A 14212-nucleotide genomic window follows, 5' to 3' on the forward strand; every position below is an offset into this window, starting at 1 on the left:
GAATTTTAGAGATATCGCGGTATTCTTTGTATTTTCCCCCTTTTAAATTCCCTAACCTTTGACAAGTGTATAAATAAAATTGGGGTGGGGGTTGGGGGTTGGTTGCCTTGTAAACAGTATTTTGTGTAGTGATTGAAGTATCATATGCTAATCATTGACCTGAACATTCATCTGAAAAGTTCAGGGTGATCCCCTAGACTCCCATAGTATTTTCACACATCCATTGCTGATGTTGAGATTTTTTCTAGATAAATCTCTACTTTGATAAAACTGCTTGAAGCAGCATTGCTTGGGGATTGAGATTGGCCATTTTTACAGAGGTGTGAGATGATATTGACCAGGAAGATGACCAGGAGTCGTTTTTCCGTTACATGGAGGAGAATCCAATGGCAGGCGTAGTTTTTGATGACGATGACACAGTTATAGAATATGATGCAGAGGGGAACCCCATCATCCCAGAGAAAAATAAAGTAAAGCAGTTATAGTAGAATTGTTACATTTTTAGGCTATGGGGGAAATTAGAGTTTTAGAAGTTTTACTATTTCATGGGTCAAATTTTGAACAATTTTTTTTTGCCTTTTCCATGAAACTAAATTCAGAAATACAATTCATTTTGTAGCAGCTAGCCTTGCTGCTAAACTAGATGGGTTTTTTGAATCCACTGTATGAATTAATGCTTGTTAGTCCTACATGTACATAGTGTAGGCTAGCACATCATTCAAGATCAAAGCTGTACCTTGAGCTTCTTAGCCCCTAGTGTTTAAAACCATGCAGCTACAAGTGGTGTTTGAATTTTTACTGTGTGAGCTATCTATATCATGGACAAATGACAATGATTTCCATCTTATTATATGTATATTAATGTTTTACACTGATTTATGAAGAGTAAAGTTTTCTGTCAGGGATTAATCTAGGTTTTTGGGGAAACTACCCTTTCTGGAGAAATTGGGAAAATCAGCCGGGGTCTGGGAACCACTCGAGCGAGTGCAGGGCAAGCCCTGCTTGGGAACAAATTTCAGCATTTTTATGACCATTTAAAGCACATAAAGTAGCAAAGTAAAACTATATTTCTCATATACTGAAAAATTTTACTTTAAAATTTCAGTTTTTATGAAGGGAAAAAACATTTGAGGTTTTTATTATTGTAAGGAGAATATTGTACTCATCAAAAGGGGAAAATTAGATCTTATGGGGAAATTTTCTCTAGGGGAAAAAACACCAAATATCGGTAGTAAATATGCCCTAGATTGTTGTTTTTATTCTTTAGATTATTGATCCCTTCCACCAGTTGATCACAGTGAGATTGATTATGGACCATTTGAGAAAAACTTTTATGTGGAGCATGAGGAGATTGCCAAACTACAACCAAATGAGGTGGATGAGCTGCGGAAAAAATTGAGCATAAGGGTATATGTTTATCATCAATACAGAAAGTATCTGTATTGTTAACATGATTTATTAAGATGCCTGGTGCTTCTATAGTTCTAGTTAAATTAAAAAAAAAATTATTGTGACATAATTTCTCTCCAAATTTTCACGTATGAGGGGTGATCAAAAAGTTCGCGAACTAATTGAATAACTTCCGAAAAAGAAATGATATGGGGTTTCAGTGTTGAAAATAATTCAAAGTAGCCCTCTCCTATTTTAATGTGCATCTGAAACCATTCTGCCCATGCGCGGATCACGTGATATAGGCGATCACGTGACATGCTCTTTAGCGTTCTGTCACAGAAGCTTAAAATTTTTTCGGACTCTTATATTTCTTACCATGCAAGTTATTTTTTGCAACAAAAACAGTCCATTTGTCAGAAATGGCCTAATCTCTGCAATAGTTTGGGTGGATAATGATATCCTTTTGTAGAATGAGCATGGTGACCATCAAAACCCAAGTCCTCTGTCTTTTGAGCTTCTTTTTTTCATTGGATAAATTTGGATCCCTTTCACTTTATCATATCTGATATGTTTAAAGTCTAAAGTAAACGATATTTTAGGGATTTGATAATTATATTATTGTCAAGATATTCATCTATTTTTCTAATTGTTAGTTGATGAAACTTAGCAATCAAATACTTAACAAAGGACACGTCTCTCTCCAATTTTCTTTCACTGGGCAACAGAACAAACATCATTTTTAAACATCTCCCTTGAAGGCTTCCTTCACTTAAACAATCAATCCAATTAATGACAAAACTTATGGCAAGTCTTTTGTCTTCATAAACTGTGTACAAATTATTATAAACTTCTACAAAAGGAATTTCTTAAGATATACGTTTCACTTTACAGCCGTTCGTTTCTCGAATACGACTGAGTCAATCATTTTTTGTCACAAGTGATCTACCTTATGATGTCATTTTCACATTGTGACGTCAGAAACACTTGGGCAAAACGTTCCCATTACATATGCTATTTATAGAACGTGTATGACTCTATGTGTGCCAAATTTCATTCTGATCTGAATTGCGGTTTTGTAAATATAGAGACATTTCGTGAACTTTTTGATCACCCCTCTTAGATGTGCAGGTACTATGCTTTTTCTTAAAATTGGTAAATGTACTTGTACAGTGTTCTGAATATACTAATATTCTATTTTTTTGTCACAATGTGTGAAATATTACTAGTTAACAAAGTTTGTAAGTACAATATAGTTGACAGACTGAAGTATAGTTTAAGTATAATTAAGAAATTTTGTTAGAAATAAAATATATATTGGTAATTATATTCATTAATGAGGATTGTGGAGATCAGCTCTATAAAAGAATTCCATTAAAACCTAACATATCATTACTTTATCTACAGGTTTCTGGTTTTAATCCCCCCAAACCGGTGTCAAGTTTTGCTCACTTTGGTTTTGATGAAAATTTGATGAATGCAATCAGAAAATCAGAATTCTCTCAGCCAACCCCCATTCAAGCACAGGTGAGTTTCTTTTTCATTTTTCAGCATGCGCAGGCAAGGCTGATTCAGGTGATTGTTTGGGGCAACATGTTTAGATGTAATGAAAAAGAGATTGATTAAAATTTTTAAATTGTACAGATACAACTACATTTGTTTCAAATTGATAACCATGGCATGAATACCGCGTCCATTTTTGCCTCTGTATACAGTATATTTTAATAGTGAAAGAATAAGAAAAATTTGTTTACCAGCAATTAAATATTTTTTAAGGGTATACCAATAGCTTTGAATGGGCGTGACATAATAGGAATAGCCAAGACGGGTAGTGGTAAGACAGCCTTTCTGTGGCCATTGCTAGTACATATCATGGATCAAGTAAGTAGTAAAACTGAACTTTGATATTTCTAACACTGATACATGTATCTCAACTACCATGGATATGTTGAAATGATTTTGAAGTTCCAACCACTTATTCTTTAAGTACAGTGTATTTAACCCTTGATATCTGGAAACAATGGTTATCTCAAAGTTTTTTTTCAGTCCCATCAAGTTTGAGATAACATGATTTGACAGCATATGTATTTAGAAAATAAGAGAATGGCTGACAAGAGAGACTTTTTTCAGCATTATTTAAAGCATTACAACTGGTCTGTTTTGTAGCGGGAGCTAGAAGAGGGGGAGGGACCTATTGGATTAATTCTGGCACCGATGAGAGAACTGTCTCAGCAGGTAAAGAAAACATCCTTTGCTGTAAGCTCAGCAAGACTTTATTTTGTTGTAATTTCAGTAAAATTTGTAAAGAATAAAAACTCGTTCTAAAGTCTCTGACAAGTCATACATCTATAATCAATGAATCACGAGCATGACTTTTTAGGTCACCTGAGTAAACTCAGGTGACCTATTGCTATCTGTTTTTGTCCGTCGTCTGTCGTCCATCGTTCCTTCGTGCGTCGTGCGTTAACATTTGAACATTTTCAGCTTCTTCTCTGCAACCACTGAACCAATTTCAACCAAAGCTCCCCCTGGGGCCTGGGGGGTAGGAGCCAGAAAAAACCACTAAAATTAGTGCAATCTTTAAAACCTTCTTTACTCCTGGACATCAAACAGTCAAACTGTTGGTATGATTGTAATCAGCATTAAGTCCTCTACCAAAATTGTGAAATTCATGGCCCCAGGGTCAGGGGTTCTGGTGTTAGGGCGGGGCTCTATTGATTATATAGTGAAAATGCATTAAATCTTTGAAAATCTTCTTCTCTACTCCTAGGTATTAATTAAACAAATTAAATACATAGTTATGATAAGCAAGAGTAACTCTAGCAATATTGTGAAATTCATGGCCCCAGGGTCAGGGGTTCTGATGTTAGGGCATGAGTTATCCATTATATAGTGAAAATACATTAAATCTTTGAAAATCTTCTTCTCTGCTCCTAGGTATTAAATAAACTTATTAAGTTCATAGTTATGATGAGCAAGAGTGCCTCTACCAAAATTGTGAATTTTATTGCCCCAGGGTCAGGGGTTCTGGTGTTAGGGCGTGACTCTATTGATTATATAGTGAAAATACATTAAATCTTTGAAAATCTTCTTCTCTGCTCCTAGGTATTAAATAAACTTATTAAGTTCATAGTTATGATGAGCAAGAGTGCCTCTACCAAAATTGTGAATTTTATGGCCCCAGGGTAAGGGGTTATGGTGTTAGGGCGGGGCTCTATAATGATTATATAGTGAAAATACATTACATCTATGAAAATCTTTTTCTCTAATTCTGGGTAATAAGCAGATGAACTATTTATTTAGTTATGATGGGTTCCTCTTCCAGAATTGCGAATTTCAAGGCCCCTGGGTCAGGGATACCAAAATGGGGGGCTCTACTTACATACTGAAAATGAATTGTTTGAAATCTACTCCTTGGTATTAATCAAGTAATTTTGATAAGCAAGTGTGCCTTTTCAAAAATTGTGCAATGTGTAGACTTAGGGTCAGGAGTTCATGTGTGGTAGGAGCACTCCTGATTATTGCTGAATATTACGCTGAATATTACTGATTAGTTGACATACATTTTCGTTCCCCAACCCTGCTTATGGGTATTAAGTAATAAAACTAAACAATTGCTAAGTGTAAAGTTATGATTAGCAATGGTGCCTCTTTCAAAATTGTGAATGCCATAGCATCTAGCTTAAAACATAAACCAAATTCAATCATTTGAAAGTTGTTGCATGATGCTCAGGTGACCTATAAGGCCCGTGGGCCTCTTGTTGTAAACCAAATATAATTGCAATAACTTTTATTTGCAAACCATGGGTTTAAAATTCAATCAAAATTATTAATTTCAAAAGAGAGTAATACATTCCTGATAAATACCCAGGAAGAAATATTTGTTAGTGAAAGAAGATCAAAGAATTCAAGGAATAATTCTTGAAGACAAAATTTCAAGTAGTTATATTCATATTAAATGATATGAATAAAAGAGAGAGCATAGCAAGTCATTTAACTTGCAGTAGACATGATAATGCTTCAATTTCAAAAATGTATTCAGAAAACATAACTTTAGTGTTTTTTTTTTCAAATGAATATTAAATTTTATTTTCTTTTAAAGAATTTTACACAGAGATAATAAAAGTCTGTGAACATTTTTTCTTACACATAAATTTTTTACCCCCAGATTTTATCATGAAGCAAAGAAGTTTGGCAAAGTATACAACATCAATGTGGTGTGTGCGTATGGTGGAGGGAGTATGTGGGAACAGACCAAGGCATGTCAAGACGGTGCCGAGATCATTGTGGCCACACCTGTAAGTTAATACACATTAGTTAAAGCTGAACACTACTTGTACAGGCATTGTCCACCATATGCTTCTTCCTATTGCCAAGGCTCTGGGATAAAAAAAACACAACTCGTTGGATAAAATTCATACCCAAGCACAAATCATGGGAGGTCCTATATATATCTAATGTGGCGGTCAGCTGGGTTCGAACACTGGTGGCCAGATAGCTCAGTTGGTAGAGCACCTGACTCAGATTCAGACTGCCCGGGTTTGAATTCCTGTCTGGTTTGCTGCATTTTTCTCCTCTCCCATTACATTTGGTGCCTTGCCATGCCTTGGAACTGACAGGTGAGAGGCCTGGCAGGGAAGAGGCTGGGTTGGGATCTTTGGAAGGTCAAAGACCTTTAAGGAGGGAGGAATGTGGCGGTCAGCCAGGTTTGATCACCGGTAGCCAGATAGCTTAGTTGGTAGAGCACCTGACCAGAGTTTCAGGGGGCCCAGGTTCGAATCCTGGTCTGGTATGCTGCATTTATTCCTCTCCCGTTACACTAATATACCCTGGTATAAACAGACATAAATTTAAAATAAAACTGATTATTAATAAACATTTTATGATCATGAATCTATAGGGTAGACTGATTGATTTGGTGAAGAAGAAGGCAACAAACCTGGAGAGAGTAACGTATGTCGTATTTGATGAGGCAGACAGAATGTTTGACATGGGCTTTGGTGAGTTAGTAATGTTATCAATACTTGCACTTCCATTATATTTAATAAACTTCTATCTTTATCTTGTTCTATATAAGTATGTTGATAAAAGTTGAAATGAAAAAAGGATACTATAGATATATTGTAGTTATATATATATTCAGTGTGTTTACAGTGTATCCATAAAGTTCATGTTGATGTTGATTTTCTCGCTGTAATGTAAAATTTACATCAAGGAGAACAGATCAGTATAAATCCAACGGATACTTTTAATTCACTAATGACTGTTTTGTGATGTTGAATTGCTTTTATCATGTATTAAAACATAATTGTATTATTTTTTTAGAGCCTCAGGTGCGGTCTATAGCTAACCATGTTCGACCAGACAGACAGAGTAAGTGAACTTTATCTTTCTGAAGAACTAAAATTGAAAAGCATAAGGCTACATGAATTCTTTCTGAAGAACTAAAATTGAAAAGCATAAGGCTACATGAATTAGATTCTCAACTTAATGGATTGTAAACACTGGTTGTGTTTTAAAGTTACATGTATTAAGTGACAATATGAGCTACCTTTAATTTTAGCGATGTTGTTTAGTGCAACATTCAGGAAGAGAGTAGAGAAGCTGGCCCGAGACATTCTGCTGGATCCAATACGTGTTGTACAGGGGGAGGCAGGGAGGTAATTCAAGGTTCTACTGTCTTTATACAATTGATAAAGATATAGTCAATATTAGTCAATATACTATAATTAAATTTTGTACTTTCTATAAACACTGTACAGTTAATAATAATATAGTGAATATATACAATAACATGAAATACAATTTTCTACTGTCTATATAGAATATCTAATGATATATTCTAAATTTGTTGAAAGACAGGATGAAATTCTGCATTAGAATTTTTGTTAGGTAATTTTAACTGATACATAGTAAAGCATATTCTGGTCAAAAAAAGGATGTTCTGTACATGTATGCCAATGCTATATCTTACTCTGTTTCTGTCATTGTCATAATTATTTGATTCATAATAATTGTCAAAAAAAAGATTTCATACTTAAAGGGAATGTAAAACTTATTATTTATAATAATTTAGTGAAAAAAAAAATCAGTTACCGTAATTCATTGATTGACAGTTTATTGTGGGTTTAATGAGTTCCTTTGTATTGTCAGGCTAATGAAGACATAACACAGATAGTAGAAGTCCTACCCCTGGGTCCTGCTAAGTGGACTTGGTTGGTCAAAAGACTTGTAGAATTTACAACCAGTAAGTTTTATTATGAATTTTTGTCACCAAAAAAGCATGATCCTTTCAAAGATTTTGGGATACATTTATTTGTTATGCATAAACATGCACTGTGAATAGATATTAAGTAATACATGTATTAAAAAATTCTGAAGTTTATATTTTTAGCTCTTCTGAGCCAAAGGCTCAAAGAGCTAATGCTATGGCCATTTGTGCAGTGTGCGGTATGCGTGAAATTTTTAGAATATGGGCCATAACTCAAGAACCCCTTGGCCAATTATTGTCAAATTTGTCACAGGGTATCTTTGGCCCAAGGGCGACCATTTATACTAAAATTAGGGGTGGGACCCTAAAACAAGGGGAAATAATCACGAAAATAAAACCAAAAGTAATGGTTGTTAAAAAATCTTCTTCTCCAGAACCACCAGGCAGATTTTCACCAAACTTACATACAAGGGTCAGAATATGTTGAAGATTAAAAATTTTTCAAGGCATGACCCTGGGGCAAAGGGCGTGGTCTCAAGGTCACTTCAAAGTTGACCAAAATTTACACTTATTAAAAACGTTGATATTTTGCTTACTATAAAGACTAGGATCATCAAATCTTGTAAGTTGATGCATCTCAGGACTTGACATCATGTTAATACAAAAGTAGGTCACGGTGACCTATTTTTTAAATTTTACGGGCTTTTGTTTTCAAATTGATTTGGAGGCATATTTTGGACACTTTAAGGCCTATGATCATAAAACTTTGTCAGTTGGTGCATCTTGGATCCACAAACAACATCAACTTAAAAGTAGGTCATGTTGACCTACTTTTTGAATTTTATGGCTAATCTTTTCTAAAACATTTAATCCATTATTTCAGACACAGAGAGGTTTAGAGTCACCAAATCTTGTAAGTTGATGCATCTAGAGGCCTTAAAACATATTTATCAAAGAGTAGGTCACTGTGACTTACTTTTTGAACTTTGCAGGCATTTGTTTTTGAATTGTTTAAAAGGCATATTTTCAATACTATTAGACCTATGATCATCAAATTTTGTCAGTTGATGCATCTTTGGTCTTCAGAAAATGTTGACCAAAAAGTAGGTCACTGTGACGTACTTTCGACATTTTATGGCTAGATTTAAGTATCTCGGGTACTAATTGGCTTAGAATCATTAAAATTTGTCAGTTGATGCATCTTGGGTTTTTGGATATTAACGACCAAAAAAGTAGGTCACTGTGACCTACTTTTGACATTTTATGGCGAGATTTAAGTATCTCAGGTACTTATTGGCTTAGAATCATCAAACTTTGTCATTCGATGCATCTTGGGTTTTCGGAACATGTCGATCAAAAAGTAGGTCACAGTGACCTATTTTTGACATTTTATGGCTAGTATTATGTATCTCAGGTTCTAATTGGTTTAGAATCATCAAATTTTGTCATTTGATGCATCTTAGATTTTTGCAGAATGTTGACCAAAAAGTAGGTCACAATGACCTACTTTGATTATCTCAGGTACTGATTGGCTTAGAATCATCAAACTTTGTCAGTAGATGCATCTTGTGTTTTTGGAGAATGTCGACCAAAAAGTAGGTCACAGTGACCTACTTTTGTCATTTTATGGCTAAATTTAGGTATTTCGGGTACTTATTGGTTTAAAATCATCAAACTTTGTTATTTGATGCATCTTGGATTCTCTGAGAATGATGATCAAAATATAGGTCACAGTGACCTACTTGTGACATTTATGGCTATATTTAAGTATTCTAGGGTACTTATTGGCTCAGAATTGTCAAACTTTGTCAGTTTATGCACTTTGGGTTTTCGGAGAATGTTGACCCATAAGTAGGTCATTGTGACCCACTTTTGAATATCTCAAGTACTTATTGGCTTAGAATCATCAATCTTTGTCAATTAATGCATCTTGTGTCCTCAGAAAATTTCAATCAAAAAGTAGGTCACCATGACCTACTTATAGTATTTTTTAGTTACATTTAAATATCTTCAGCCCTAACTGGTTAAGAATCATCAAACTTTGTCAGTTGATGCATCTTGGGTCTTAGGATAGATTGTATAATTTATCAGAAGAGCGATTCAAGGCCCTTGGGCCTCTTGTTATTTTAGTTTGTAAGATGCAACATTCAAAATTACTTAACAAAATCATTATAAAACAGTTTAATTAATTAATTATTTTTAAGTAAAAATGGATTGTTGATTTCGTTTTTGTTTTGCAGTGGGCAGTGTGTTAATTTTTGTTACAAGGAAGGCAAATGCCGAAGAATTGGCAACAAACCTAAGGGCAAGGGACATGAAATGTAAGAACCAACAGAGCTATTTTTTCACCATTATATTAAATGTCCTCTCTCACTTGAAACGTTTTTGCTGAGTTTGAAGATTTTACAGGTATTTCTTATAAAGAGATAATACTGTCCTCTATGAATTCACACTATATTTAATTTGCCTTTTGGCAAACAGGGTGAAAGAGGCAAAAACAAAATGGGGCAAAAATTTTACTGTTTACAGTTTTGAAACTATTGATTATGAGAAAAAAAAGGCATCTTTTTCCAAACAATTTGAACTAAAAATGTAACTTTTTTTTCAGTGGGTCTTTTACATGGTGACATGAGTCAGATGGAGAGAAATGAAGTCATCACGACGTTTAAAAAGAAAGAAGTGCCAATATTAGTAGCCACAGATGTTGCAGGTGACTTACAAGTTTTAAATACAATATCAAGTCAATACAAGTCAACTTCTTTCAGTTTAATTCATCATATTTATGTATACCTTATATAAAGAAAAACTCGAACAAAAATATTGCAAAGTGAAAAATTTTCATTTTTAAAACTCGTGCCGGATAATAAATGAACAAAATTTCATGATTTTTAATTTCAACTGATCATAAGATGTTAAAAATTAAATGAAATTTTGCTGATTGCCTTTCTGGACTGTATTCCTAGTTTGAATTTCAGAAATATTTAAATATTTTTTTGCCATTTTTATGTGTATAAAATATGAGATCTTGTTTCTTAAAATTGTTCAGTCATATTTTTCATGTTAAGAAAATTTCTTCGAATTTGTAGTAAACATATGTTTTTCTTGCATAAAATTAGCAATCCTATTTTCAACAGAAAATGTGAAAGTCATATAGTTAAGGTCATGCATGTTTCTGTTAAAATTTCATGCACTTCTTTTTTTCTTAAGCAAAGAATGAATGTTACCTGAGTTACATGTTAATTTTTTTAGCCCGTGGTCTTGATATTCCTTCCATTAAGACAGTTGTTAATTATGATGTTGCCAGAGATATAGACACACATACACACAGGATTGGTCGGACAGGCAGAGCAGGTACGTTATAGAGCTATTGTCTCTGTGCTTGATTTTCTTTTTTCTGGATTATGCTTTTGGAATACAGTTAAATTTACTTAGTAGAAAAGGCCTCAAATGGGGATCTGCAGGTTTACTTTTCTTTATACATAATTCATTTGACCTGAATAAAATGTTTTCCTTTGTATGATCACCCCAAAAATTCTCATTGAAGTATTGTATTCAAAAGCTATATATATGATAATAGTACACTTAATTTTTCAGTTCAAATTTCAAATAAATTATATCAGTACATGTACTTATATGAAAAGTATTATCAAATGTATTGGAAATAAAAGTATGGAAAAAAAAAATGGGGATGGGGCATTACGCTTTTGTTTACAAGCTAATATGATTCTTTGTAAGACGATAATATTTTCAAACAAAATTTTTGTTCAGGAGAGAAGGGGTTTGCTTACACCTTGGTGACAGACAAAGACAGGGACTTTGCTGGACATCTTGTTCGTAATCTGGAAACAGCTGGTCAACACGTCCCACATGCTCTGTTAGAGATCGCTGAAAAGGTGAAATCTTAATTTCCAAAGGTTTAGTGTTGGAGATAGATTGTTGGAAAGGTGAAATCTTCATGTCCATTGTCCACTGATTTTGTGTGAGAGAAAGTCAAAAAGGTGAAATCTTCATGTCCACTGATTTTGTGTGAGAGAAAGTCAAAAAGGTGAAATCTTCATGTCCACTGATTTTGTGTGAGAGAAAGTCAAAAAGGTGAAATCTTCATGTCCACTGATTTTGTGTGAGAGAAAGTCAAAAAGGTTAAATTTTCACATTCCTCTTGTTTTGTGTTAAAGATTGCTGAAAAGGTGAAATCTTTATTTCTAATGGTTTAGTGTAATAGATATATGATAGCTAAGTATCTGGTTCAAGTTTTGGCTACTGTAGATCACTATATTTTCGCAACACCTTATTTTCGCGAGATAGTCATTGACTCTTAATCAGTGAGACATAATTTTCACGACTTGTTGTTTTTCCCCTATATAATCGTAAGGAATACTTTCAAATGTGAGAATGAAATTTTCGCGACCTCATTGTCTCGCGTAATTACGCGAAAATAAAGTTCTCGCGAATAAAATGTGATTTACAGTATGTGTTTCATGCTGAGATGTTTAAACCTCCTGCTGTTTCATCTGTTTAATGTCAAGTTATTTGATGGTTAAGTTCATCTAATTATTTTATCTTCTTTAGAATCCATGGTTCAAGAAAATCCGAGGCAAACAGGGTGGTAAAGGAAAGAAATTAAACCTGGGGGGTAAAGGACTGGGATTCAAGGAGAGGCCAGGATTGGGTGCAGAAAGTGTGAGTATCAAGGTCAAAGGTCATGAAGAATAATTAATTATCTTTATAATATACCAGGTATCTTCAATTTCTTGGTGCTAAAGATTTTCAAAGGAGTTTTCTATTTAAGTTTTATAGCATGATCCCTTTCATCATCCTAGCTCATGATTTTGTATGTTGATGCAAGTAATACAGATATTTGTTAATAATATAATTTCATTAACAAAGTATTTAATGAATAATAAAAATTGCCTATTGAAGTAGCCACAGACCACAGAATTTCATGCATTATTAGAAGAGGAACAGGTATATGTAATGAGTTACTCTAAGTACTCTTGTCGTAAAATGACCAATTTAAATTTTATTTATAGAGTACCAGAGTGCAGGATTCCACAAGTCTTGGAAGTTTTCGAGGAATTGGGTCATCAGCTGGACCTCAGAGTGACCGACTGGCAGCCATGAAAGCTGCATTCTCTGTAAGTAATACTTCTGTTGCTGGCATGTGAGGAAGACAAAGAGTATTCACTGTCAGTTTCATTTTACATACTGTATAAACCCTGAGTTATTTTTGCCCTTTGCACTTGGGAACAATTTTACACTGTTTTAAATTCACCCAGACATAGGTGATAGGTCTATATAAAAAATTATGCTGTGGACTTTGAATTTGTCCAGTTTTAAATTCGCCCAACCATGAAGAGGGCAAAAGGGGCAAAAATTAAAAGGGGCGAAAATTTTCCCTGCATACAGTACATGTTTGCATGCACTGAAGATTTGTATTCCTACCTGGATATAATTTGCCAATTCAAAATTAACATATAGGTAAGAAATAAATGCTTGATTTTGATGTGTTGAAATTTCCCCCTCTTTAAAGGCTCAATTCAAATCCAATTTTGTGGCGGCTGAGTCCACGGGTATGCCAAAGGTGGAACCGGGAGTTTATAACCCCATCAACAGCAGCAGCACCCGCAAGAAAAAGAGCCGATGGAATTAGGTCATTTGTAAGTGGAATTAGGTCATTATGCCATACCAGGAAGCGTGAGTCATTCATCTGAAATAGGGATGAAGGAAGTTCCTCCCCGGTCCATTTGAAGTGAAATCTGAATAGATTTAGTTATCACCTTTGGTGAAACAATATAGTTCATCTGATTTTGTAACAACAGTATCTATTCAGAATATTGTGATTGGCGGTAAAATCTTGTTGGCTATTTTTCAGTGGTAGTTTATAAACATTTATTGAATGTGGACTGCTGATTTTTACTGTGGTTCAGTGACACCAAACCATATGTTATTCAAGCTTAAGAAAATTGTTTGAACTGATAATTATGATTTTCTGAATGATGTAGTAGAATTACCAGCTTATAAACACACTTAAATGTAAATCATGGAAGAAAGATTTTTTTCACAATTATGTTTAATATTTGTTTTGGTTTGAATTAATGTTAATCTTGTTAGTGTTGCTTCAAAAACAAATTTTAATATTTTTCTAAAATTTTATAAAATGGAGATCTCATCTCCTTGTACATTGTACATCAATAATGGATCAAAAAGTGAAAGTCTTGAATTGGCATTATGTGGAACTGTCATGAAAAATGTATATTTGTTATATTCTGAATTAGATTTTTAACTATTTTTATGTCAATAAGATCAGGAAAAACATGCTGAGGTCTTTTTATGCAAGGAAATCCAGTCTGCTCATTAAAAAAAAAAAATATTAGATACATGTATGTGCTCAGGAGTGGTAAACACTATAAATTTTCTTTCAAGTTCAAGCAAATGTGTGTTAGAAAATTTTCTAGTGACTTTTTTGTCTGGTATTTAACTTGTGTGTATTATTCAATATTTTTGAAGACTATTCTGAACAATTTCATTGTTTCCTTAAGATCTGGCAAGACTTTTCCACAGAAATTTAATATAAATCTATGTATACAGGAAAGTAAGGATATTAAATAGCTA

General features: G+C 33.9%; 1 protein-coding gene across 1 annotated transcript; it reads left to right on the forward strand.

The window, feature by feature from the left end:
- Positions 1-327: 327 nt before the first annotated feature.
- Positions 328-13950, forward strand: LOC134260011 (ATP-dependent RNA helicase DDX42-like; the record flags this gene model as incomplete). Its single annotated transcript, XM_062742597.1, is given in 18 exon segments — positions 328-470; positions 1268-1277; positions 1280-1407; positions 2797-2916; positions 3166-3270; positions 3556-3625; positions 5560-5687; positions 6290-6389; positions 6715-6762; positions 6953-7059; positions 7543-7636; positions 9841-9921; positions 10209-10310; positions 10850-10951; positions 11369-11493; positions 12170-12280; positions 12631-12735; positions 13131-13950. Coding segments are annotated over 18 exon segments (1799 nt in total), but the record flags the coding sequence as incomplete, so codon positions are not given.
- Between the last annotated feature and the right edge of the window lie 262 nt (positions 13951-14212).

This window comes from Saccostrea cucullata, unplaced genomic scaffold, assembly GCF_032062105.1.
Source record: "Saccostrea cucullata isolate Sc308-1 unplaced genomic scaffold, CSIRO_AGI_Scuc_v1 ctg12907, whole genome shotgun sequence".
Classification (NCBI taxonomy): Eukaryota; Metazoa; Mollusca; class Bivalvia; order Ostreida; family Ostreidae; genus Saccostrea; species Saccostrea cuccullata.